Raw genomic sequence first — 27,100 nt, forward strand, 5'->3', positions numbered from 1 at the left:
GTCAGACCCCAGTACATGAAGGGATGAGCTCTCACTCTGCACAGACAAAAGGGAATGAAAAAGGGATACTTATGTGAGGTTTAGCACCAAATAAACAGCTTTACTGTTATAAATTTTAGTAGAAACATTACAAGTTAAACTTAGTGGGCTTTGTGGTTTGATATACATTCAGCACAAGTCATTTTTCTACAAGCCTTTGGCTCCATCTGCTGACTTTTAATATTAAAAATAATTGACAAGGTTGAAAGCGTTCATGTTTTTGGAACATGTAAATCACCTACATTTTTGAAAGAGTGGTTCAAAAGGTACAACTGAATACCCCAAGTGTGTGGTCTTGTAAATTTGTCAGTTAAAATTACCTTGAAGCAACAACATTCCAGCTCTGAGGAGAAGGTACCTGAGTGAGCCTTGGATGTACAAGGGGTAAACAAGTCTTGCCTGGGAGACTGGCTGGAATCAGATATAAACAACTGGTAGACATCTGGATGTTTATGCCACAGAATCACCCAGCAATTAAGTACAAACCTGAGAAGTGAGATTCTGAGCAGACTAATAAAAAGAATCAAAAATCTATAACACAACCCTTGTGAGAGCTCATTGGAGACATTTGCTCAACACCTGCCTGTGCTGGTTTCAGCTTCTTCCATTTGCAGAGACGTCTGCTTCAAAGAAACTAAAGCTTGTTTTATTTATGAACAAATAAAAAAAGATAAAGAATAACCCCACAGGTTCAAAAGCACACATATTTGCCTGTTCCAACTCTGATTTATTTTTCATTATTGCAGAATTCTGATCATTATCAGAGCACTACAAACTCAATCTAAGTAGAATTGCCACATGAAAAATTGCATATGAGAAATGCATCTAATATGCTCTTTAAATGTAACGGGAGAAAGTCTTAGTCCCAAAATAAAACATGTTTATGATACTTCATTGGCCTTCCTCACAATTAAACAACTAAATCCATCACTAAATCGCAGCAGTCTGCTTTATATTAACACTGAGCTCTTGTGGCTGCAAATTATTTGAGTGGTAACTGGGATAATCAGCATCTCTGGGAATTTGTTTTCCTTTGTGACTTGAACTTTTACTATCTGTATTAGAAAAATCTAACAACCACACTCTCACCTCCTACAAAACACGAAAAACCCCAACACACTCAACTTTCAAGACTAGCTGTGACATCTCTGTGCACTCTGAAACTTTCCTGTTACTATCAGAGTAAGAGATACATTCCATCTCTCAAACTAAATCCCACTTGTTGCAATTCCTACATATGGAGAAGAATTTTTTTTTTTCCTTGAGCTGTTCTTAGCTTCTATATCAACCCATTGGAGTCTCAGTAGCTGACTTAGAAACACAGGTAAAAAACAATAGATGGAATAAATTATGTTGGCAAGGGGATTTAAACACGGAATGAAATCTTAACTTTGTTAAAGCTAAGATCAAACAGAATCTGAAACAGATCCTGAAGCTCAATCTTTATCACAAAAAAGGCTCATTTTCATAGCTTTCTAAAAAAAAAAAACCAGCTCTCCTGAAACGAAAATATAAAAACCCCTCATAGATATAGCACATATCACAGATACTAGTTTCTAAAAAATTTATTTTAAAATTATTAAATGTTTATAATGTCTCCTTCAGATCTGACACTGAACCTAAGGAATCCAATACTTTCAAAAACTTAAACACAGGAATCCAAATTCTGAACTGAGAGTACCAGTGAGTGTTAATGGCCTACAAAACATTAGGAAGACACAAGACTCATTTCTACATGGCCATGCTCAGATATAGATATGGCTCCAATAGTTTTAAAACCATATTTATACAAATACACTGAGGAAAATTATCACCACACAACTGAGATTGAGGGAGGCATTAATGAAAACTTAAAATATAATCACATTTAAACATAACTTTAATCTGAAAATTTGATTCTTCATGTGTAGGAAAGCAGCAAGAAAATCAGTGTGTACTTTAAAGCACTTCACATAAGTATAAAATTTTAAATCACATCAACGAGTTCTCTGTTGAAGTGTATCTAAATCCTGACTCAAATAAAAAGCCCTGGTGTCAGCATCACTAGATGACATGGAGAAAATGAAAGGCAGGATTAAAACTTCATTTCTGAGCTGATCAGAAGGGACTTTGTCCATCAGGGACAACAAAGTAATGTAAAAGAAAAAGCAGTAACACAACGTTTGATTTGCAGCGTTACATTCACTGTGCCAAAAAACGGGAACATTATGGATTCAGAACAACATTAACTCAGCCCACTCCTCATTCTGGATATCTAAAGGCATGTTTTTACAACTGTTTGCAATGTATGTGTCAGATGGACTAAGTCTTTCTTGTGAGTCACACTACAACCACAAAACTATGCCTGAACATTAACTTTCCTTGCCCCTTACTCCATATAAATCTGACGTAAAAACTTTGCCTATCTCTCTCCCCATATATGCACCTTCAAAGCATCTTGCCAATACTGAACACATGAAATCCTCAGACAAGAATTTGAACCACCCTTATTTAAATAAACAAAACAAACAAAAAACCCCAAAACCATCCTCCTGAAAATGAAGGAAACAAAAAATCCACAAACAAAAATGAAAGCCAAACACCCCAAAACCCCATAAACCAAGTGAACAGAACCCTTACCTTCACACTCTTATTTGTGCGTTTTCACTAGAGAATTACTGTCATTTTTCAAAAATACTGCTTAAGTGTCTGCCAAAAACATCCCTTTAAAAATTAAGAAAAAAAGCACCTCAGTGTTTCTAGTAATCCCCCAAATTCAGTTCAGCATATATATGTTCTATAGAGGTGGAGGTTACTGACATCACAATTGCCATCCCTGAACATGTTCTCCTTACTCTTATTAACCCTTCTCTCTATTCCCAACCGTAAACCTCAAGCTGAGAAAAAATTCCCTCTTGCCACAAAGACTTTAAAATCTCCAAGCATCTGTCCAGAAGTGCAGCCAGAGCCTGTGATTGCAGCTCTGACAGGCAGGGATGTGCGACCTGCACGGATCACACATCTGGAGAGAGGATTTAGAAATGGAAGTTCCACAACCTCCACAGAAAGGAAGAGTAGGCAGGAAAAGTGAAGATGAGAACAAAGCAAGGACAAGTAAAAGGAAAGACCTGAAAAAAATATTTTGTACTACAAAAAAGTGCTTGACCACAGATGTATTTTAGAACCTTTGACTAATCTGTTAACACTTTCTGCAAGGAAGCAAAGCAGACACTGAGGTTTCTACCAACCCATGAATTTTCCACCGTTTTCTTACTATTTAGGGAATTACATGCCTGAAAAATACTAACACAGTAGAATAAATTACACTGAACTTCATTCTTGCATAACATCTCAGACTCACCAGAGGGCCCAGAACAAGCTGGGGCCTCGCTCTGTATCCCTGTGTCAGAGAACCTTCTCCACCTCCACCCATAAGAGATTAAAGACCTCCCCTGGGGTGAAGGTATCTAATAACCTCCTCTAGAGCACAAACAATAGGGCAGTCCTTGACAAGGCTGGAAAGAAGCTTTAATATCAGGGTCCTTGCCACCTTAATACACTTTGTACACACTACTACTTTTCCTCAAACAAGAATATCGTGTGAACAACAGAAAAGGAACATTTCAAATAGAAATACACATTGTACAAAACAGTATTATTGTTCAATCACCACTTGATTCCAGCTCTCTCCTAAAACTGAATGCAAAATAGTTCACAGTGAGATTTACTGTTGTATTTTACTTTATTTTACAAAGATTTGCATTTAGACAACACCAACTGGTGTTGCTCTGTGTTGACTCAAAACTGGACATTTATTTTAGTTGTATTGAGCATTCATTCCAATCCTTTAGTAAAAATACATACTTTCATGCTTCCATTTTTCCTGTGGTTTTGTTTTGAGTGTTTGTGGTATACCTGCATATTCCTCACTCCCTCAAGACTTTAAATTGCTGTCAGCTAATCTCCACAAGCAGGATCAATGTTTTCAACTAGGCAAGAAAATACCTCATGAATAATACCCATATTTCAAAAATGAACTGATTCATAACATTTTATTTTTTTTACTTAAGCCACCATTCAACTTTTTGCAGTCCTATGTAGTAGGTAGTGCACATCAGACAAAAACCTCCTCTAGGGATGCTAAGCCTAACAGTCTATTGAAATTCATGATATAATTATTATTAAGAAAAAAGCAAGTACAACACAGTAATTGAAATTAAGAAAACAAAAGCAAATAAATTAAAGGAATACCAAGAAAGAGCAGAAGACCTTCTAGACATTCTGAAGCTCCACACAAAACTTACACAACAAACAAATTTTTGACTTGTTTTCCATACCTCTATTCCCTTTCTGTTGAAGAAAAAACCTTGACAGCTGCATATATATATACCAGGGTTTTTTATTTCCATGAGTTAATCTGTTCACATAGCTGATTTTTGCCACCTAAGGCCACCTCTGCCATTCTTCTGCAGAACCTCTTATATACCCTATACCTATATATCGAGAGAATGTATCTTAAATACAGGTTGCCTAAAGAGGAACAGCTCAACTACTAAATCTTTCACAAAGACCTGACTCTTTTTAAGTTTTCAATTTCAGTATTTAACAATGTGTTAGCTACAGAGACTCTTTAAAAGGTTATTTGACCTTTCCTTGTTATTTCTGAAGTGTGAAATGTTTATTCTTAATTATTTATTCATTAGAGGAGAAAGAAAGAGAAGCCAACTTTATGTCATATGCTTTGAAGCTAATCTTTAGTCCCATGAAGAGCCTGGGAGTTTGCAGCTTTCATTTCAGACAGTTGCAAATGGAAATCTGTATCTAGGCATTCGTATCATGTTCATCACAGTACTATCTGGGCAGCTAAACTAATTATATCATTCCAGCTGATACTGTAAATATTGGCTCTCTCTAGTATTAACTTTTCCAATTCAAGCTGCACCAGTTATTATAAAATGAAGTGATGGGAATATTTTAGTGAAAAGATGCATCTCACATTTAGTTTCAAGAATACATGCTATTGTCAGGCATATGATGACAGATGCAGGTGACGAGCTGAATAAACATTTAAAGAGCAAAGTAAATTTTCATGTGATTTTCATGGCAGTATCAGAGAATAAAATGTAGAGAGTTCTCTAAGTGAAGCCCTCCCAGAAACACACAGTACAGGGCATGAAATCCAGAGGACTTCCTATGGTGTTACAGCAATACCTCAAGAAAGTACTCTGGTAACAGAGTAAAATACAGATTTCTGGGCACTTATGCACGAATCCGTTTTCTTCTGTCTCTGGGTCAGATTTATTTTCAGCAGCATTGGTTAAGCAATGTTTTTAATATTCAGATCCTTTCTTTGCCAGTGGCCAGAATTAAGCAGAACTTTATAACATATAGACCACAGCTTAGTTAATGTGGCATTTGCTGAGATGTTCTGCTTCTCAAAGCCTCATCAAATGAGGAGTTGTACTGTGTATGGATGACCAAGGATGAAGAGTGACATCCCCTTCCTTCAGTCTGGTTACTGAAATTTTGCCAAAGCCTCCAGCTCTTGAATTTGAATATTTAAAACATGAGAGCTCCTCTGCCCTGACTAGCAGAACTAACTAAGCCTTCTAATAACGTTACATTCCCAGCAGCAATGCCATGTGAGGGCTGTGTGCACCATACAGCAGGTTACCTTCCCAATTACTATTCAAGCATCCCACTAAGATTCCTGCTCAAACAGTTTGTGTATGTGTGTGTGGGTCTGCTTTCAGTTAAACTTCATTGAGAACAATTCTACCTGATAAATTAGAAGAAATAAAAATAAAGCTAATGACCTGGCAGCAGCAATGCTTAAGCAAACAAGTTATGCAAATACAAACCAGCTATCCTTCGCTTTAAGGAGTTACCATAAAGTTAAACAAAAAGGCATTTGGATGAAACTTATGATTACTATAGCAATGTCCATTAACTTGGTTTCAAACTGATCTTGAACCCCAGGGTACACAAACCCAAGGATACAATGCTTTATCCCTGGAGTTTCAATGGTTCGACAGGAAAGTCCTACCTACTAAGTTCCAGGATAAAATGGGCCTTTTTGTTCAGCTGCATCCTAGTCACAGCTCAAAATTGCAAGAACAGATGGGAAAATGCAAGAAGAAAAAAGTTTCTTCAATCTATGGTATAAGTAGAAAAGACCAATCAGCTTGAAGAGCAAACTCTGAGACTGGAAAGGAAGCTAGAAATGGACAAAAAAGGACAGGCAGGAGAAAAAGTAGAGCAAGCAGATAAAGGAAGTTGAGACAATATAGAAAAATCTAGATGTCAGGAGTAATCTTAACAGCTCATCATATGTTTAGTTTTCTTTTCAACCTCATTTTGGAGTAACAAACCAGCACATTTGTTTATCCTCATGCGTTGCTATGCCAGAGCCAAACTGCTCACTCGCAGTAATCCATTACATAAACCATTTCTCCATTTGTGGCACACTTGTGCACTGGGATTTGGAGGCTTTACCATCAGATCCTGCAACCCAGTATGCTGGGAATTCCAAAAAAGCTACAGAATACGAGCACCAGAGACTACACACAGACCTCACATCTGCCAGCGTTCTCCAGGAGTCCGGAGACAACAATAATGTGGCAAATTAGTGGGGAGAAAGCCTAGATACCTGGGGCAGCACATGAAGTCACTAGTGGAACTATCAAACTTCAGTGCCAAGACCAACTCAGAACAAGCCCGTGTTATTTTCCTGTCAGGACAACGGCTCCTTCTTCAGTTTCTTTCCCACCTTGTATTTCTGTCACAACTTCCTTTAGCTTTTCTGTTTTCATGGCACAAAATGTTTACTGAAATCTTGATAAAGAAAATGTATCTTATCTAAGAAAATCAGTCATCATATCAAATAAAAGTGTGACGTTCATATCACACCGTATTTTCTTCTAATTAAAGTCAAGATCATCTTGAATTGTTTTTTTACTTCAAACCCCACTGAAGAGTGTATCAGTTCTTAGGCAGTAACAGCTCTCTGCACTAGCTATTAAGGCAAAATTATCAGCATGGCAGTATCACAAAATACACACTCCAAATTAATCTCATGCTATCACTACCAGTCAGCATTGCAGATAACCCTGCACAAGCAAGCAGCTCCATGGAAATACTGCAGAAGTCTACCTTGGAGAGCAATATTGTTTCCAGCAACACGTGCTGCATGTCCAGGTGAAGCCTTGATCCCAACAGTCATTTCAAGATGTTTTAGACAGAAGCAACACAGAAGTTACAAATATCTTTACTTTCAGATTCACTGTAGGAAGAAATTTATATGCTTTGCCTTCTAATGGATGAGAATAATTACCCAGTCTTGTACCCCAACTGTCTCTGTCTGGGAGCACAGGGTATACCTAGAGCTCCAAGAAAGGCTGCAAATGAATTTCAGTATTTGAAGAGTTAATTGGCCAGCACTGACTAGGCCACTTTTCTGCCTACAAAGATCACATTAGACACACAAGCTCCAAAAATACAGTGTATGGTTTGGATTAGCACTGCTCAGGTTGGCTGCTCTGCCCTGGCTTCCTTCCCTTCTGCTCAGACCAAGTAGAAAAAAATTAAAAGCCCCACAACATATATCAAGACCCCTTTCTATTATGTATTATCTCTGGTCCTGAATAAAACAAACCTCAATGCACAAAGTCCTTTTATCTTGCTCCCTCACTTTACTCTACCTACATGATACTCAGTAAAAAATTGCAAGTGATTTGAACTAAACATCGTACTTTGGTAACAGGTAGTGAATGAATAGCAACATACAAATCTCTTGCTGAACATTTTTATTCCTGAGGGTTTTTTTTTTTAAGTTCAAAGGTCTAAAGTTAACCACAATTTTGTATGGTTTTTTAATAGAAACTGAAAACTGATTTGGTTCAGGTTTTTTTTTTAATGTGAACTAAAACAGAAATTAAAAACAAAACCAAAAAAAACATACAGTAAAAAGTAACAAAATCATACTTGAAAATGAGGGAACTGATCTTCAGAAAGAGCTCAGCATCTGCTACTCTTATTCTCCTAAGACATCAAGCCAAAAAGATTTGAGAAGTTTTTATTGCCAGATCTAAATTTCATTCCACAGGCACAGGATCAGATCTTTCATCCTTTACTTAACCACAAAGAACTGTGCAGAGCAGTTTAGTTCTTCCAAAACAACTGATAATATCCTAAATGCTCAAAGCAGCGTACTTTCCAGTATAAGCCAAATCCTGCATATTTTCCTTTTAAGTAACGCCACAGCAGATGCAAAACCAGTAGGATTCACACTGATGTTTTCTAGGAAAGAAGAAAATCACAAAAAAACCCCATAACCCATGCTTTAGAAACAGCAGACAAATAAAAAAAGGTTAATTCTTGTACTGAATTAAGCCGCATGTATAACATGTTTATACATTTAATTTATTGCTTTAGGATTTAAGATTCTCGCATTTTTACACCCACATCTTTTAATATGCACCACAAACTGCCTTTTCACAATTTTACCAGCAACATTTAGGTGATTGTCCCCCAACCCAATTCTCTGAGCTGGCCTTCTTCACAGTATTCCAATGAAAGGAAAATGTTCAAGGCAAGCAAAATTCCCTTTCCAGCAGATGACCTGTTGCATTTCAAAGGCCGTTTATATAAGTATTGGGCAAGAAAAACCCAAGCAGCACAGGAAGAAACAGATGTAGAAAGAGTATTCAGACACTCTCAGAATATATAGCAAGCATTCTCTCGATCTGCAGTGCTAAAAGCAGTCAACATTGACTGTAATTTGAAGGGGGCAGATTAGAAGGCCCAAAGTGCTCAAAATGGTAAAAGTAAAAACTCCTTTAAGATTGCACCATGAAAGTCCACATACAAATGTCTTTGTGATGCAATTCAGTGGGGTAGAATCCAAGTTCATTTTCTGAGATTTAAATGTCCTCTGACAAGGCTTAACGGTGCAACTCTGATTGTGCAAAAGTCCTTAAATAAACTAAAATTAGTTCTTACTACATGTATATACTTACTAAAGCTCACTAATCAGATGTCCTGGGACATCAGACAGACTAAAGTACTTACATGGACAAAAGTAGATCTCTCTGCTAGAATTTTAATAGCTATAATGGGTTGAAGGAAATAGTCTTGCAAATACTATTTGAGTTATTCTATCAGACAGTGGAGATTTTTTGTTGTTGTACCAGCCATAAAAGCTACAGAACATTTGCCAAAACACAGACCAACGTTATCTAGCCAACAAAAAAAGCTTAGAAGAAAACAACTCTTTTCATATGGTGAAAGTATATGAAGCTTCTCAGAATCATGCAAAACAATGCTTCTCTATCGTTCATAAAGTCAGTATAATTTGACAGTCTTGCCAAGACAGACTCACCACTGCCTTAAACCAACATTCTCATTTACTAGGAGACTTGACTAGATAAACAGAAGCAAGTTCCTCACATTTTTCATATCAAGTCTCACATTATCTTTTGCAAGCTCACTTGAGCACTGAAACAACCTGTATGACTGCTCTCCAATACCAGGGGAGCATTTTATAAATGGGCTTGCAGCTTTTGAGACTGAGATGCTCCACACAAATAATGGCAATTGGCTACTATAAACCTCCAGGACGATTAAGGTTGGAGCTGGTAAGAGTATTTATCTTTCCTTTTAATGAGATTTATTACAAGAAACAACTTTTTACCATACATCACCAGATATGTTATTCAGATTCAACAGAGAGAGAATCCCCACATGATCCCCTAGAGAAAAACATGAATATAAGCACTCAGCAGGAACACAGCTACTCAGCATTCAAGACACTCACAAATTCTGACTCATACACAGTACAAATGGCAGCACTGGACTTTACAGAGCCTCCAAGTCATTTATTAACCTCCACCAGCCACTCAACTTGCATCAGTCTGTTCCAGCATTTGTTAGCAATGCACTAAACAGGACAGACAGGAACCTGACTATAAGACAAAGGAAAGTCTCTGCTTCTTACAATTCCTAAAACAGAGTTCCAGCAGTGGTCAACATACTTGGCTGCCACATCAGTGCTCTGGGTCTTGTTGTACACCCAGAGCCCTGATCACAGGTAAGGCAATGCCAAGTGGACACTTTCAGGATAATCAGATCCATGAGCTGTGTACATCTCTCTTTGCCTCCCCACCCAATTCAGACTTGACCTTTCTATGATCTTTCTCACCTGGATTAGGAAGGCAAAAGATACCTCTTCCCCACTGAAAACACTTTCCTTTTTCAGTTAAACTGTGCTAAAAAAAATCCAGCAGCACTGGAGTTTGACATTCATCCTCATTTCAACTAAAATCTCTAAACATATACTTTAGATATCAGTAAAATAAAAACCTATCAGTAAAACGAAATCAAACTAAATTTCAAAAAAAAATCCATATTATTCAAACTCCAGTAACTTAAGCAGAAATACAAATGTCACAAGTCGTTGCAGTTTATAAACTCTAAGACAACTGATATTGAAAGACCACTGAAATAATCTTAAATGACATTCAGAATTCTAGCAACACTGCTTTTGCTGCAGAAATCCTAGGTTCATGCTCTTCAAGGTGGATTTCAAGTGCTAAGGAGCAAATAGTACTAACTCAATTGGAGAGTGAACTGTTTGCTGTGTCAAAGCTTTTTGCCAAACACATATATATATAATTTTTCTTTTTGCTATATGGATAATCAGCCCCAGATGGCAATTTACATAGGCAAAGCATAAAGGAATCCATGCACTGCTGGTGCTCTCAGCCTCAATCAGAGCAAGCATGGGCATTTGAGAATGTCACTGTTTATTTTTAATTGCTGTGTCCCTCCTTTGTGCAGGTTCAAGCGGTCAAAGATGTCGAAGTCCATTAGTAGAACTGGAAGGTGATGCCACTTCATTTGGTGAGAGGGTTCTTCAAACTTAAAAAAAGCAGCTAGTTTGTAACGTCCCTAAATGTACCAGCTGTCAATCTCAGTTACCATTGAGTCAGGGCAAAAAAAGGTCAGAGAGAGTCATAAACCACAATGTGTTGTGAAATGTGCTTCCTCCGTTACCTCGTAGGCCTGAGAAAGGTTTGACCTTTTATAGGTATCCTAACCCAGCTCTGCGTGATGCTGGCAGGGGTAAGTACAACACACAGCTCAAACTCACAAACATTGCTTCCCTTCCCTGGGTCTTTGTTTCCATACCTGTGCAACAGGAAGGTGAATGTCCACAAGCTGCTAGTGCCAAAATACAAAACTCTGCCCACCACTATTATCATTCAGAGGCATGCACACATCTTCTATTTCACACACAGCAGTGGAAGGTTTAATTCATTAACAGCAACTGGAAAAATAACTAAAACTTTGAGGGAAGTTTTTAATGCCTTAAGAGCCAACTGATCTGGCTTTTCTTTGCAAATGACCTGTTTATCTATTAAGTTGTCTGTACTCTCCCAGTCACACTTAAAGTCACACTTAAAGTCTTTTCCACTGTCCTTTTAAATACAAATTTACAAGTTATTTACTATATTTTTGTCATTTCCTCCTTTATAAGGATTCTCAAAAAGCAGACTTATTTCTAAACGTATTTCTTCAAAAGATTCTTGGACTACAGATGAAAAGCAAAATAGTCATTTCCAGATACAATCTAGTGATGCATTCTTTCTTTGCAAGAAATAATTACTCTGTCCTGTCTCCCCCATCTCCTGGAGCACAAAATGACAGGAAGTTTGGCAAATGCTGTACCAAAAAGAAAGCAGTGAACTCGCTATGCAAGGCCCTGTTTGGGCAGGAGCCATCTCCCAGTCCTTGCACTCCTAACTACTTGCCCCTCTTTGGACCCTGAGTACAGGCAGGCCCAGGACAGAGAACAGGACACAATAGCAAAGGAAAGAACAGTGCCAAGTGGAAACCAGGAGAGGTTGAAGCTAGAGCTACAATCCCAGCAAGAATATTCTGTGCAGGAATTGAAAGCATGGCTCCCAAATTAGGCTGCATGCTGTAATTAAGAATATGGGCAGTGAGGAACTTGACTGGGGAAGCAGAAATGTCAGAGTACGTATCATACAAATCATTTCTCTGCAAAGAACAATAGGATATAAACTAGATGGCCACAGGTACTGCTGAAGAGGCTGGCCAGAAATAAATCATCTGCTATCAGCCAAACACTTCAGGTGAAATCAGAATGCCTCACATAGTCTTTTACTTGCCCAAACAGTACAATCAAAAATGAGAAACTAGCACATTCACTCAATGAAATAGTAAGGTCTTTATAGTAAAATGGCTTGAAGATAATACTGACAGCATTGAAAGAGTCCCATCCAGGCTTGTTAGGCCAAAACTTGCCCACCCACAGAATGTTATGAGCTGGGTCCATTTTTAAATGGTGGCTGTAAAATACTCCTCAAGTCTTAATTAATTTTGGGCAATTAATACTAAGGGAAAATCAAAGCAGTGATAATTGCACCTGTGAAATAGATTTCACATGTTCCAAGCATAAAGTCACTTTGCTTTCTTTTAAAGGATTATGATATTTTAAGGAAATTAAACAGTAACAACAACTGAGAAGTTCAAAGGCCATTGGAAGGTCTCTTTGACTTCCTACAGGCTCTCTGAAGAGCCCAATGGCAGCAAGCCACCTACTGCATCCTAGCAGCTCTCTCAGAACATGCTGACACAAATTAAAGCCTCAGCAAACAAAGAGAATGTGCATCAAGCATTTCAATGCCCTCTTCTTGTCATTTCCTTTGCTTTCAGACATTTCTGGAAGCCTACCTACATGGATTCTTTTGCAAACCTTCTCCCCGGCGCATATCTCAAATGAAAGTAACCTCCTGCAAACCTTGCTCAGTCCTTGGACACATCCCATCTTGCAAATATGCCCACTTTGCTTCTCTGAATTTGAAAGTGTAACATTCTAATCTAGATCAGTCTTCTCCTTATCCAACTAAATTATTGAGCAGGTAACTTTTACTGACTGCCTTATTTAAAAATCAGTATGCTTCTTACTGTTATAAACTGGGTTATAATAGAGTACAAAAATAAAAATTGAAAATAATTGAATAATTTCAGATTGGGTGAGAACACTCTTCTTTGCTGAGTGTCTCCTTCTATCAGGAAAACCAGGGGGAATGAAAATGAGAGACTCACCTTCAGGGCAGGAATCTCCACATTGTCACCGAGGCTAACAGAGCCAGAAAGAATAGTCCCTGTCATCACTGTGCCTTGACCCTTGATAGAGAAACAGTGGTCAACTGCCATAAGGAAGTGTCCTGAGGGGTCTCTTGATGGCAGGTAAGCCTGAGACTTCAAGACCTGAAAAAAAAAGATAAAAGCAGCACCATGCTTGGATGAAAAATCATGACAGCAACACAGCAGAAGGCAGGCAAGTGGATGATTGATTGAACAAGCTTGCAATTTTACTGATTTCAGGCATCTCCCAATGAGCTTAGAACTCACCAATGTCAAATTAACTGCATGCCATAGAGGAGCTGCACACTTAGCAGCAGGAACAGTTCGATTTTCTGCCTTAGAAAGATTTGGTGCTGCACATTTAGCTTGGTTAGCAAAACCTCACTGGCGATAAAGTTGCTGCCAAACTCAATATAAACACTGCAGCAAAGCAAAGAGAAAAAAACAACTGTACATGTGTCATCCCCCCCTTTTTCCTCCCTCCCTCAAAAGCACAATTTTACAGTGCTCTTTGCTACTTCAGCTTTTTTGGATTTTGTGAAAATGACCTTATGTACAGATATTAGTGCCCCATAAAGCCCATCTCTGTCTCCATCCCAGAAAAACTGTAATACTGGGTCAAGTTTTCATATTCAACCTCCCCTTCAGACTTTTGTTAGTGCTTCTTGAAGGATCAAGACATTAAGAAAAACCACATAAGTACCATTTTCTATATAAATTCCCTGAGTTTAGCACTATTTTGTTGACAAATACTCCCATTTTTTAAAATACATCATCAGCCAAAAGATTTTAATTATAGAAAGGAAGTTGTTCTCTACAGTGCTTCAAAAGAACTGGTTCACTCCTGTCTAAAATCACTTTCAATGTCTGTCTCTATTATATCACCTGCATATACACTTGGTATTGCCTTTAACATCTGTTTTAAAGGTCAGAAACTGCAGCCCAAGCCCAGGTTGTAATGGCAGAACCATGGAGAGTCTCTTAGGAAGGACAGAAGGGATAACAGCCCCAAGTTCAATGGCAGGGCTCACAGAGAATTTGCCAGCTTGTGTAATATTAGGTTTCAGTTGACAGAACAGCTGCAATGAGTGTTTCCTTCAAAGTTTTTAACCCTGGAGAACATCCTGGTAAATCTAACAGGAACCAGATCAAGGCAGAAGTAAGCACTTGCATATCTCCTCATCTCTAGAAACTGCTGGGGCAGATTGGCCCTGGCTAAGTCTAGTCTAAGGCCATCCTTAGACTACATTCCATCCCCATGCCCATCCTGACTCACACTAGCCTGGGAGGTGATACAGCATTCAGTGCTCAGCAGCCTTGTGGAATTACCCTGCCTTTAAACAAGCCAGGCTGCCCAGAGCAAGGCATCCCTAGATTTTTTGATGACTGATGCTGCACCATGGCAGCATCCAAATCAGAATTTGAAAAGTCTTCAAAGAATGCTGCCTTTGTTTTGGGACTCTTTTCTGCTGTCTGAAGTAACAGTGGAATCCCTCCAGGGCAAAGATGTTCCTTTCCCTAAGCTTATTACAGAAAGGGTGTCAAGTCTATTTCAAGCTACAAACTGCTCTGTTACTTTAGGTGTCCTGCCCTTCACAGTATAAACATCATGCCATGCAACTAAGGGTTTTTAACACCTGAGAAGGGATGTTTTCATGTTATTATGTTCTTCAGTGAGTACCTCAATTAATTCAGAAACACCCAGTGGATTCTCAGACTCTGGGGCTTCCGGTCCCCCAGGCTTTGCTGCGACAGCAACAATGGGACACCCAGAGAATCTGAAAGAGAGGAAGATTTTCAACATTAGACCACAGATCTCTGACACATGTCAATATGAAGAACTTCCAGGCCCATCTGAAGGCCAGGAAACTTCCTAAAATTCCAATTTATCTGCTCTTCCCCCAGTATGACTGGCAACTTCCTGAATTACCAGCAGATCAGCACTACTGGTCTTCACTATGAAAGCTTCAGTCCTGTTCCACATTAGCTACTGATTCAATGCTGTAACAGTCAAATGCAAGATTCCATTTATTTCAGAACCAAAGGTCTGTTGTTACCCAGTCTTAATGCAGTGGTTTGCATCCAAAGTCATTTTATCTGGAGACCAGCCCATTTTTAACTTTCATTAAACAATTGAAATTCTAACTGTAAAGTCATAACCTTCAAAACAGGAGCCAAATGCAAGATGCCTCATGATGCCTACCTGAGTCTGCAAGATCTGTAGACAACAGAAAGATCTAAATCTATTGAAATCAAAGTCTTCAAAACTTAAAAATTTCAAACATGCAAAGGTTCAGAGAGTAGCAGTACAGCCAGCTGACCTCAGTTTGCCTTTTACCCTACAATCAGGTTTATTCTTCGAGTCCTTAACTTACAGCAACTTTTCTTTTTATTTTTTTTACAAATTCAGTCAACAGACTTAACTTTCGCTCCCTAAAATACAACCTAATGTTTTTTATTGCATTTTTCAAAAATCAGAATTAACCACATAAAATATATATTAAAGTAATGGAATAATAATCAGTAATTACACCAAAAAGTAACTGGTTCTCACAGGTACTTATGCAACAGATTCAGACCAAAATTAATTAGTTTGGCCATCCTCTTGACACTCACCCCCCACTGATTTTCTCTCATAAGGGAGCAAACTGGAGGGAAGAGATGGTGCCTTTAGCAGTCATAGTAATGTTTTGTAAGAAGAAGAAATGTTAAGTTCTATAAAGGGGGCTCACTCAGTGACCCAGCTGTAATCAGGCACATGAGGTATTTTCTTTGTTTACATGCCATAAGCCTGAGGCATCTAAGGACAAAGGATAATAAAAACATGCATTGAAAATTCTTGTGACTAACCATAAAACTTTTGGAAATTTATTTTCATACAAGTATTTCAGAGCACTGTATTACGATAAATAGAAGTTTATGCTGAACCAGATGCTTTACTCCTCTTCCCATACACCAGAACAAACTGGAGTAATTGTATGGTGCATTTAGAGGCACTTCTGAACATGCTCCAGCCCTACTGAAACTTTTACTCCATCACACCAAATTTCTCTCAGCAGAATTGAGATCAAGCTGAACAAAGGAAGAATCTGATGTGCAAAAAATTTTTTTAAATACTGAAATTCCACTCACAGAGCCTGCTTTTCGTTTTGGTATCAATTCACACAAAAAGTTTTGATTAGGTAAATTCACAAGTATCAAACTACTCAAATATACTAGTTACTTTCCTCTGCCTTTGTTTTTTGGTTGTATTTTTTTTTCTTTCTCTCTATACAATTTCCAGACAACACTACAATAATTTCCCCAGCACTGGTGGCAACATCTACTCTACAACTGCAACAGCCTTCAGCTTTGCTTACTGTTTTGGAATTCCACATGCACACCTATGTGTACAGTGAAAATATTTCAACAACTATTTGAAAGAAAAACAAAAACACCACAACTGCCACTAGAGGCAACTGTCAAATGATATCAGCACATACCCTGCTAATAAGAAGAGTTCAGGAATAGAAAAGCATTTTAAAACCACACATTTGGAGATTCAAAGTCAAGTGGGAAAAAGGCTGTTGTGAAACTCCACAAGCCTGAGATACAACAGGACAAACACTTTGCAATCACACCCAGATCAGCAGTGCTGTCAAAGCACCAGCAAGCACAGACTGCACATGCAAAAACTGAATTTTGGTTCTCTCTCCTCCGTATGCTGAAACCTGTTCCTTAGATCCTTCAACTCAAAATGTGACCTGATAGTTCTGTCCCTTACATCCCTGAGCAAAGCATGTGCAAAGATGTGCTGCAGTTTCTGTAACCACATCCAACAGCTCTTCACCTGGATATTCTGGCTTTGTATTATCCTATCCAAACTCCAAGTACCTCTTTAAACTGAAAAGCTTAATTACAGGAAAATATTTATCTACACCTGATACTTGCAGAGGTGAATCTGGAATTACACCTGAGCTTCTGAGGAAATATTTTCACTCTAGCCTCATCATTTTTGCTAGATGTGCCAGTATGTTTAGAAGCATGCTGGAAAAGAAATGTTGGTATTTTTGCCAAACCAGATTTTGTGACAAGTTACCTGTAAGTATTATTGTTCACTTACTTGGTATTTTCCAAGGTCTTCTGCATTTTCTTAGTCATCTTCTCAATGGCACTCTGTCTCTTCCCCTCTGGAAGGAGATCTATTTTGTTCAGAACTACCACCATCTTCTGGCAGGCAATTTGCCCAATTACCAAGCACTCTGCTGACTGTGTCTGCATCCCTTTTGTCACATCTATCACAAGCATCATTAAATCGATAATCTGGGCACCTGGAGGAGAACTCAGAGTCAGTATTGACACAGCATAAAAAGATTAAGGATTGTTTTCTCAAATCGTTTCCATTTCAAATTGTCAGCATATGTACAAATGCCCAGAAAGACAAACAAAACACAAGTCAAAGTAAGCACTGAACCCCACAGCTCTTTTGAAATTAAGACCTTGGGAATTTAAGCTATTATAGGCTATCATCGAGACATAAGAACCCGGGAAGAACATGATAGTTCAAGTCTAAGGCTGTTATCACTGCATTTAAAAAAATACTAAGAAAATTAAGCTTGTAGCAACACAGGAATGACATCTGCTTCAATTAAAAATCATCATCTAAGCAGCCAAGCAAGAATCTGATACAGCCAAAGTAACACACAGCAACACTGCAGGGAGCTGCACACTCAGAGCAACCCCAAGAGCCAACCAGGTACCCCATAAAAACATCCACAAGCCTCAGTCCCTATCTGCTCCCATCATTTTTCTTTCCAAGTCCAAAATTTCAGAAAAGTGAAAACTGTGATCACCACCAGAGAAAGGTTTATCCCAAGCCTAAAGAAATTCTTGAATCCCCCAATGTTAGAAAGAGGCAATTTAAAACCTGCAAAATATCACCACTCACCCCAATTCCAATCCACATAATTTGAACAAGTAATTTCAAACACAGGAACAGAGATCTGAATCCTAGATCTCTTTGTGGAAAGGCTCCTAAATTTTAGGCTGATATTACCTATCATACTTATGGATGATTTTTATTTTTCAAAGCATTGCTGTCATGAACCCTTCATCTTTTGATTGAAGCAACCTGAATTTCATAGATTTAAATTATTTTTCACGGAAGCTTTTCATGAACATTGGGCCTTCCACTAATTACATTTAGAATTTTCTTGTTTCATTTGAGGTAAGTGAAATACTCTGAATACCAAAATAGAAAAGTGCAACAGAATCAAGTGTTGAGAAAGTTTAAACATAAAGTAAAAAAAATTAAAGCTGAAGCATTAGAAAGTCATATGCTAAAAAATGCACATTTTGAAAGATGACAAAAGCTAGAATCATGTAAAATTCCAGCTCTCTAACTTAAGTACTTTTAATATTGGCCTTAAGATCAGAAGAAATCAATACAACTGTTCCTTGTTCCTCCACCCTCTCCAGCCTTCCCCTTGCCTTTTTTTGTTTTAAGGCTTTTACAATGGCTATGATAACAGCTACCCTTGTTCCCAATTCCCATGAACTCAGGATAGGAAATCATTCTGAGGTTGAAGTGCATGGGTGAATGAGCGGGTGGGAACTAAAAGAAAAAAAAATTATAGCTACAAATGACTATTTCAATCTACCAGAGCTTTCATCTTGTAATAATGAATGTTAGGCCCTTCAGAGCACTAGTTGGATAATTATGATATTTCCAGTGCTCCTGCAGAATTTTTGCCAATCATTTCAAATATCTCTCCCTGACAAACCAGAGATGGGCTTTGTATCTTCAAAAATACTTTGCATTTTTATTGTTTCAGGAATTGTATCGATTTAGAGCTTGTTTAAATTTCAACACACACATCAAGACTGTACAAAAGGCTCAGACTTTACACACCACCCAAGTGCAGACCTAAAGGTCAGAAACCAAGGGAAACAAAAAGCACAAAAATGGTTTGTGTGGGACAAAGCACTTAGCAATCAGAATGGATCCATTTTTGTGAACACATGTAACAGGGCTGTTTTAAATGTGTTTTAAACACATATTTTGTATTACACTATTTTACAGAGCTTATGTCCTCCAAAGGAATGGGAATAAACAAGGAAAACCAAACCACCAAGTCTAATTCTTTATTAATACTATAAAAAGGACATTCTGGTAACACAACAATGCTGCAGCTTGAGCCTTACCAAACATTACTATGACTGCTAAAGCACAGTGATCCTCATGCTCCAGAACTAAGCCAAAGCAACCAGACCCAAACCTGGCCTTGAAAAGGGCAGCTGCTAAAATTCATTATATACAGTGTGGTATCTCTCCCTCCAAAAGAACACAAAATCTGCACTGAACTGTAATATGTAGTTTTGGTAAAAGGGGTCACTTCACCTTGAAACTCTTAATCAACTGCTTTAAATTAATTTGTTTTAAAGCAAATGTTTGCAATTGCCAAATTTATGAATCTATTAGCAACACATTAAAAGAGCCTTAAAAATGATCAACCCAGTTGCTAGAAGGTCAAGAATGTCTGCCAAGGGGCATTGCATAGCAACAAGAAGATGAACAAAGAAAAGTAACTGTACATTCCATGGAAAAACTCCAGAAACATCACAAGACATACCATGACACTTCAGACAAAAAATACTTCAAGTCAAGGAAGCAGCAGCACACAAGTTTACAAACACTATCACCACAATTACCGTGCCTCCTCCAAAGCCCTGAGGTACTGACTGGGCACAGCTCCTAAGAGATGGCACAAGATGGGACACAAGGCATGGCAGGCAGAGCTGGCACACCAGCAGGGTTGGAAGCTGCTGCCCTTCAAAGGAGTCATGGAGTGAAGGCAAAGACCACAACAGCGCTGATGAATATTTGAACTGCGCTCTCACTGAGGCATGAGGATGTTCCATAGTGTTTTGTACGTATCTACTCGTGCATATCAAGGCAGGACTTCTCATGTTTATAGGACCTTGAGTAACAAGGCAAAAAAATAATGCTAAAACTTAGTTCCTCAAGTTTCCTTTTTGAGCTGTTTAATAAACCATCTTGGACCATTCATCTTCTTCCCAATCCCCCATCTTCTCCTACATACTTTTGCATTTTGGTTTATTCACTGCCCATTAGCCATGCATAAAGTTCATTAAATACTACAACAAAATCATCTAGAGAAGAGTACAGGGATTCACCAATGTCACATTTCAAATCAGGAAAGCTGGCAAAATGACAAACCCTCTCACACCTACCATGGTGTCTCACACCTACCTCATTCAGTACATTTTCTCCTCATAACATATAAATGGTAATAGCAGACTTACAATATATTTAACTTCATATTCACTACTTAATCTCTAGTAAACAATCAGCTCACTATCATATCTGAGCTCAGTTAACAAAAGGAACAATATTTCTAAATCATTTTCTGCAGCAGAGTAAGATTTAACATGGAAGAGTGTAGCAAGGATGAATTATATCAGTATTCTCATGAATACAATCTCATTTGGAATGGTTTTTCAATAGGGATATAAAAATATTGTAGATATACTACGTGGAGACTCAAAAAAACAGTAACAAGTACAAAAAAAGGTGAAAATATTACTTCCACCTGCACTGTCTGACAACAAAATGTCAGCCACGGGGTCTTGTGCAAAATGGAACAGACGAACTGAAAGAACAAACAACTGAACTCAAAAAAGGAGACAGAGTATGGGCCTACACAGTTAAGAACAGTAATAGGGAAAAGATTATGGATTATTTGAATATTCCTCAAAACATCAGAGTAAGAAAATGACTTGAAATTACTTTGAACAAAGCAGATACACATGCAAAGGACAGGTCTGCATACAAGGGAATACAGCAATCAAAAATATTTTATCTGCACTGAAGCAGGTCACATAGAATCAATGAAAAACTTAAACTAAGATACTCAAATTATTTCTTCTACAGAGAAAACAGGGGTGTAACCTTTTATTTGCCACTCTATCTATCAAAGACATGTTCAAGAATATTGAGAAAGATAAATCCTGACATGTGATTTCTCACTTTGCTTGAAAATGAAAGATCAATTATTGGAGTATCCTTTGTGTGATGACACACAGCTCAGATGAAGCCCTGTAAAAAGCAAATGAAATAAACAAGTTGTCATCAGAAAACACAAGGAGTGGATAAAGATGGGAATTATACTTCAAAGATAAGCAGCTAAACCACAGCAAAAGTAAAGTAGATAGTCTGAGTGAAGAAAAACAAAGAAGAAAGATAAAACATGACCTGAGAGATTCTGGATGACAGCCAAATACAGGAAAAACACAAGACCAGCAGCACAGCATCACAAAGACTGCAAGTGCCAGCTAAACCTGAAGGCACCAGCACTCATTTGTATCACAAAAGTGACAGGGAACACAAAACTCAGAAAATAAGAAAAATACCTTCACAGACAAGATAAAGAAAAGGTCCAGCTACTGTTTTGAATACACAACCCATGCTAGCTCCTGGATTTTGAGGAGTATCTGATTATAAAAAGTCATCAAGGAAGTAATTTATTATTCTTTTCTCAGGAGATTAGTTGAATCACAGATGTCAGAGATTATGACAAGTTTCCAAAGAACAGAAAGCAGCAACTCAACCTTCTCTAAAGTGGCCATCAGCTCAATTTTTTCCACAGGAAGAACAAAATGATACCACTTGCAACATCATCCCTAGCTAGCTCTCACTCTTGGATCCTTAAAGAACCCACCAGCTGCTGCCTGAGTACACTGAAAAAGAATAAGTATGCATTTTAAAAGTATGTATTGATGAACTTTTAATTTTTAGGAGAAAATTCACTGCATTCTCTATATTTACATCATTTAGTATAATATATGCTAAAGCCTTTGCTGAAATAGGAGAAAAAGCCTACCCAGAGTTCTAGGAAACGAGGTTGCAGACCTTCATCCCCTCCATCAAATTCACACCTCATAAATGTGTTCAGTATCACACACAATTACTAAAAACCAGCTCTTATACCAGTGTTCACAAGGAAACACCATGGGAGTCCCCAAGACATCAGATGCATTTTCAAAAACAGTAAAGCACTATAATTTGTATGTTTTACTCTGGAACAGAACATTACATCTTAAATAACAAACCTCCTTCAATCTCAACCACAAATGCTGTCGCAGTTCTGCATGTACATGAACTCAAAACACCTTCCATTTGTTCAGCCTGTTGCATGCTTGTAAATTTTATATCTGAACTCCCAGACTGAGCTATGTCCCTACAGAAAAATATAATATTAACACAAATTTAGAAAAAGATTACATTATTAGATCTAGGAAGTCAAACAAACAAACACTTCAGGTTCATGTATTAGTTTATCAGTTCCAAAACGTATTACTATTTTATTATACATGCACTGAGCCCACTTTCAGAACCATCTAGTTATAACCTCCAAGCACTAAATTAGCTACAATTCCTTAATGAAAATCTCACCCAGAAGGCATTTTCAATAAATAAGTAGAATCTCAACTGGTTTGTCTTTACCAAATGTAGATCAAGAATATGAGAGCATTTTAAAGTTGTATTATTTTGGCAAGCCTAACTAAAGTATTGCATTAGATTCCCAATAATACATCAATAATAAAGCTATAATAATAATATATAGTAATAGTAAAAATAATAACAAACTAATAATAAAGCTGACTTGGCTTCAAAAGGTAAAACCTGGTGAGTGGAGGGAAAAAGACTGGATCAGGTCCCTGTGTGAACAAAGGAGAGGTTTTGCATGCCACACAAACATGGAACATAGGCACAGATCCTGAGTGGTGGCTTCTTTAAGCTACTGTGTCCTGTCCTTTTTGTGGTAATCTTTTTAGATGACTTTGCACAAACAGTACAACTGTTGTTCACAGGCAGCAAAAGGAAGCAGAAAATGGAATTTGAAATGTAAAAATAAAATAATTGTGGGCCATGGGCTATAATTTGATTTCATGCTCTACAAGGAAATGAAAGAGGACTTCCTTAAACATACTTCTTTTTTTAAAAAAAATATGCTTTTTACCATGTTACGATTTCCTCTAGTGTAGAAGAGAAAATAGGATTGTAGAAAATGTACCGTTCTCAAGTATCATTGCTACTCAAGGGCAAAGCTCTGTTTTAATGTGCACTTCCCATTCTGGGGAAGAGGAAATTCTTCAATTAATAAACCGGGTGGACTGAGGCGAGTTTTTAAGGTTTAATCAATTTCATCTGCACACAGGATAAAAAGACCAACTATTCTACCATTTTTACCTCCGCTATTCCACTTTCAAAAAAAAAAAGAAAAAAAATTAAATCAATGTTTTATTTTAAATTCTTTGAGGTTAGTATCTCCTGTCTCAGGAAATATTGTCTATATCATGCAGTGAGTATCCAACTTCCCCTTTCACAGCCCCCTCTCCTCACTTTTTTTTGGTTAAGAAACTTTATTCAGAAACAGCTAAATTATTCCCTGTTTTCATATACAGTTGCACCCTGGGAGATGTTACAAGTCACACAGGATTTTGCCAGTTCCCTTAGGGGAGGCACTGTGATGAATAAGGAAGACATTTACAGGATATGGAATCCCCCAAAATTCAAACAGAAATAGGAGGTGTAAGGCAGGGAGAGGCATGCACTCAACTGGGGAACATGAATTACACATGAAGAAACCTTCTGTAAAGCAATGCAAATCATGGATCAGAACTGGGAAACACATTGAAAAGAAAAGGATCTCATGGAGTTCAAGCATCCCACCATCATTTCCGAAGCAGGCCATCAGCAGCTCAGAGCACAAACGGGGAGCTGAGCAGTTTCAAACTCTGCAACATCAGACAGCATCAAATGGCAACCCACAACACTTCTGAGTGCACAGTAAAGCTTAAAATTAGAAGCATTATGTCATTGCATGAATTCTCTTCAGATGAAAACCAGCCACTATGGCTGGTCTGTAACTGAGAGCTAGAAAGGGAAAGCAGTGTGGCCATAAGGGCATAACTGGAAGAAGTCCATTTCTTGTATGTCCAATAATCCATCTGTTACAGTTACTTACTTGTAAATGTGAGTTCCAACTCAACTACAAGTAAGTGATAAGGAGTTATAAGAAATCAAAGGGTTCTTTTGCAAAAGATGTCACGTGAGAATCCCTTGAATATACTTCATGTGCCAGAACAGTGTGCCATAGTGTTCTGAAGAAGATAAAGGCACAAATGCCTTTACCTTTGTCAAGTCATCCAAGGATCTATCCTAAGTTCTAACTGCATGTCAGAAACAAGTCTGTGTTCTCCAAAGGGAGGAAATGCCTTTAATGATTAGGGTATATCAATAAGCTTGATCAGCCATGCTGATACAAATACACAGAACTAGTGCAATTCCTTCAGAAAATTCTCAAAAGATACAGTCATATGCTGCTCAGTGCAAAATGTGTTAAGTTTAGAAGTGGCAAAGAAAGGTAAAGTATTAGAATTTGCCTATATACAATGTAATATTGAAATAAAATACTGCATTTTGATCTGTCACTTTCTGGAAAAGTAATCTTAAAGTGGCTTCAAAAAAAGGAAACAAGACAAATGCAGTTAGGTCCTTCACAAAGAAAAATCCACATTAACAGCAGACAGGGACAAAAGTAAACGAAGTTGAGGAAAAGAAGGGAAATAAAACACCTCTAAGAAAACAGCACAATCAATTATATAATTTTAAGCAGCACAACAATTTCAATTCAGTGCTGCTAAATACCATTTGTCTTTAGACAAATGAAAATACAGCTTTGATGTTTACATCATTAAGATTTTAAAGCTACATCCAGCTAGATGAAGCTTAATTTTTAATAAAACATTTATGATTTCATCCTGCATAAGAGGTATTAAGATGAAACTTAAAGAAAGGGATACTTTATTCCATCGACTTTCTTGTTTGTTCCTCAAAAAACCTCATTTCTTTTATTTCCAAAGGAAATATAACAAACTAGATGAGTGACTACCAGGGTCTGGCATTTAAATTCCTGTTTTTAAATACATATTTCTGTTAAAAACCAGAAAATCACCCCAAATGAATAGCCTATAAACAATGAGGGGAGAGCAAAGCAAACAATCCTTGCCTTGTAACATGAAATGCCATGTAATACATAGCATGTGTAAAAATGGAGGTAAAGCACCATATGAGAGAAGACGTCATCCTTCTTCCATATGTACAAAAGTCCTTTTCTGTAATATTACCTATTACTAGATCTGAATTTCTATATTGACAGGGCACAAACTGGACAGAGTCCAAAACAGACCTCTAGTTATTTTAATGCTGAAAATATAAACTATGGTACCATTTAAAAAGGCCTACATTATCTTGGAAGAGCAACAATCATTCTGAGTAGACACAGATGACTGCTACAAAAAAAAGGTAGCATTTGCTGAATTACTCAACACCGTGGTATTTCAGCTGCATTAATTTCTTTCTTGGCTTGAAGTCAAAAGTGCGTTAATTGTGAATTAGTTAGCAAACATTAACTTTTTAAAGTGTCATTCATACATATGTATATGCAAATACAGACACCAATAAAGGCTGAGAAGTTAAACATTTAGGATACTGCACAAAACTACAGTGAAGTCACTTAGCATTTTAGACTGAATGTCATTATATAGCTCATCAGCCATGGAATACAATCTGAGGTGTATACTAAGAAAAACTATTATTTCATAGACTTGAAAGCAAAAGAAAGCACAGAAGAAACCAATTGGGTTATTATTATCCAAGTAGTAAACCTGGTTTAACTGGGGGTTTTTGGTGGGATTTTGTTTGTCTGGTTTTTGCACCACCTGCCTATATTACACCTAGCAGAAAAAAGTTCAGTTTCATATTTTGGAATTCAGGCTATAAAATATTTCAGTCTATTTCAATATTTCTAAGTTCCTAAATGTCATAAAAAATGGCACCTGTAATTCCACCAATTCATATTAAACCCAAACTTAGAGACTGGCAATGAAGTGCCCTGCTCCTTTTGCCTGGCATTGCTTAGTTCATAAAATAAGGTTTCTGAAACAACGTAACAGTAAGTTGTGTAAGAAATCAACATTTTATGTTCATGCTTCAGGAAAAAAGGTACAAAATGAAAAAAAACGGAAAATAGACACTTGTAAAACCCTCCTTTGACTTCCTCAGATGATATTGTGTGCTCAGGATCCTAGTAAGCTTTCCTAGTGACTAATGAGTGATTAGTTCAAGTTTCAGACTTGTTATTCAGAGGTATTTTGTTTTGGTATCAGGGCCACACGTGTTTTTGCACTGCCCTGAAGAGTTAAATGTAAGGTAACATTACACTTGGGCCTTACATAGTGACCATAAATGGTCCCTGGTGATCCATAAAGTCTTTACTGTAAACACCAAAAAGCAAAAAGGTCAGAGGACCAAGAAGAAAAAAAATACCCTTTTTATAGTCTTGACCCATATCAGCTTTACATTTGCTCTCCACACGATCTCCTGCCAAGTTTCAAGAATTAAGAAGTAATTATATTGGTATGTGACAATGTTAAATATTTTGCAAAAAATGTAACTACAAGTATGACCATTCTGCCCTTTGCATCTTTCAGACAGAGACCATCTTTGAAGCTATTTCCAAGACCTGAAAGAGAAAATAGTAGCTTAGCACTATAAAAAGAATCAAACATCTGGAAGGACTGCAAAGGCACCGAACCTGCACCAATGAGGACATGAGCCCATCTCCAGTTCTGACCAACTTCCACATGTCTGGAGTCTTCTGCCCTGTCTCTAATGACTCAGTTCACACCACACAGAAACAGACTATTCCCAACTTCAAGAATGTTGCACCTGAGGTTTCTTCACTAACTGGAGTGTGGAGACAAATACTGAGTGAAAGCCTCTATGGTACCTACAACCATGGAAATTCCTGCTACCTCCCTGATACTACAGGATTCTCAGGCC

General features: G+C 37.7%; 1 protein-coding gene across 1 annotated transcript in view; it reads right to left on the reverse strand.

Annotated features, from left to right (window-relative positions):
• Window positions 1-27,100, reverse strand: part of EEFSEC (eukaryotic elongation factor, selenocysteine-tRNA specific) — a 122,542-nt gene that overhangs the window by 73,341 nt on the left and 22,101 nt on the right. The window contains exons 2-4 of the mRNA XM_015641205.3: window positions 17,294-17,501; window positions 14,873-14,969; window positions 13,150-13,314 (exon numbers count right to left, since the gene is read on the reverse strand). Coding sequence (XP_015496691.1) covers window positions 13,150-13,314; window positions 14,873-14,969; window positions 17,294-17,501 — 470 coding nt within the window. The remainder of the gene's footprint in view (window positions 1-13,149; window positions 13,315-14,872; window positions 14,970-17,293; window positions 17,502-27,100) is intronic.

This window comes from Parus major, chromosome 12, assembly GCF_001522545.3.
Source record: "Parus major isolate Abel chromosome 12, Parus_major1.1, whole genome shotgun sequence".
NCBI lineage: Eukaryota > Metazoa > Chordata > Aves > Passeriformes > Paridae > Parus > Parus major.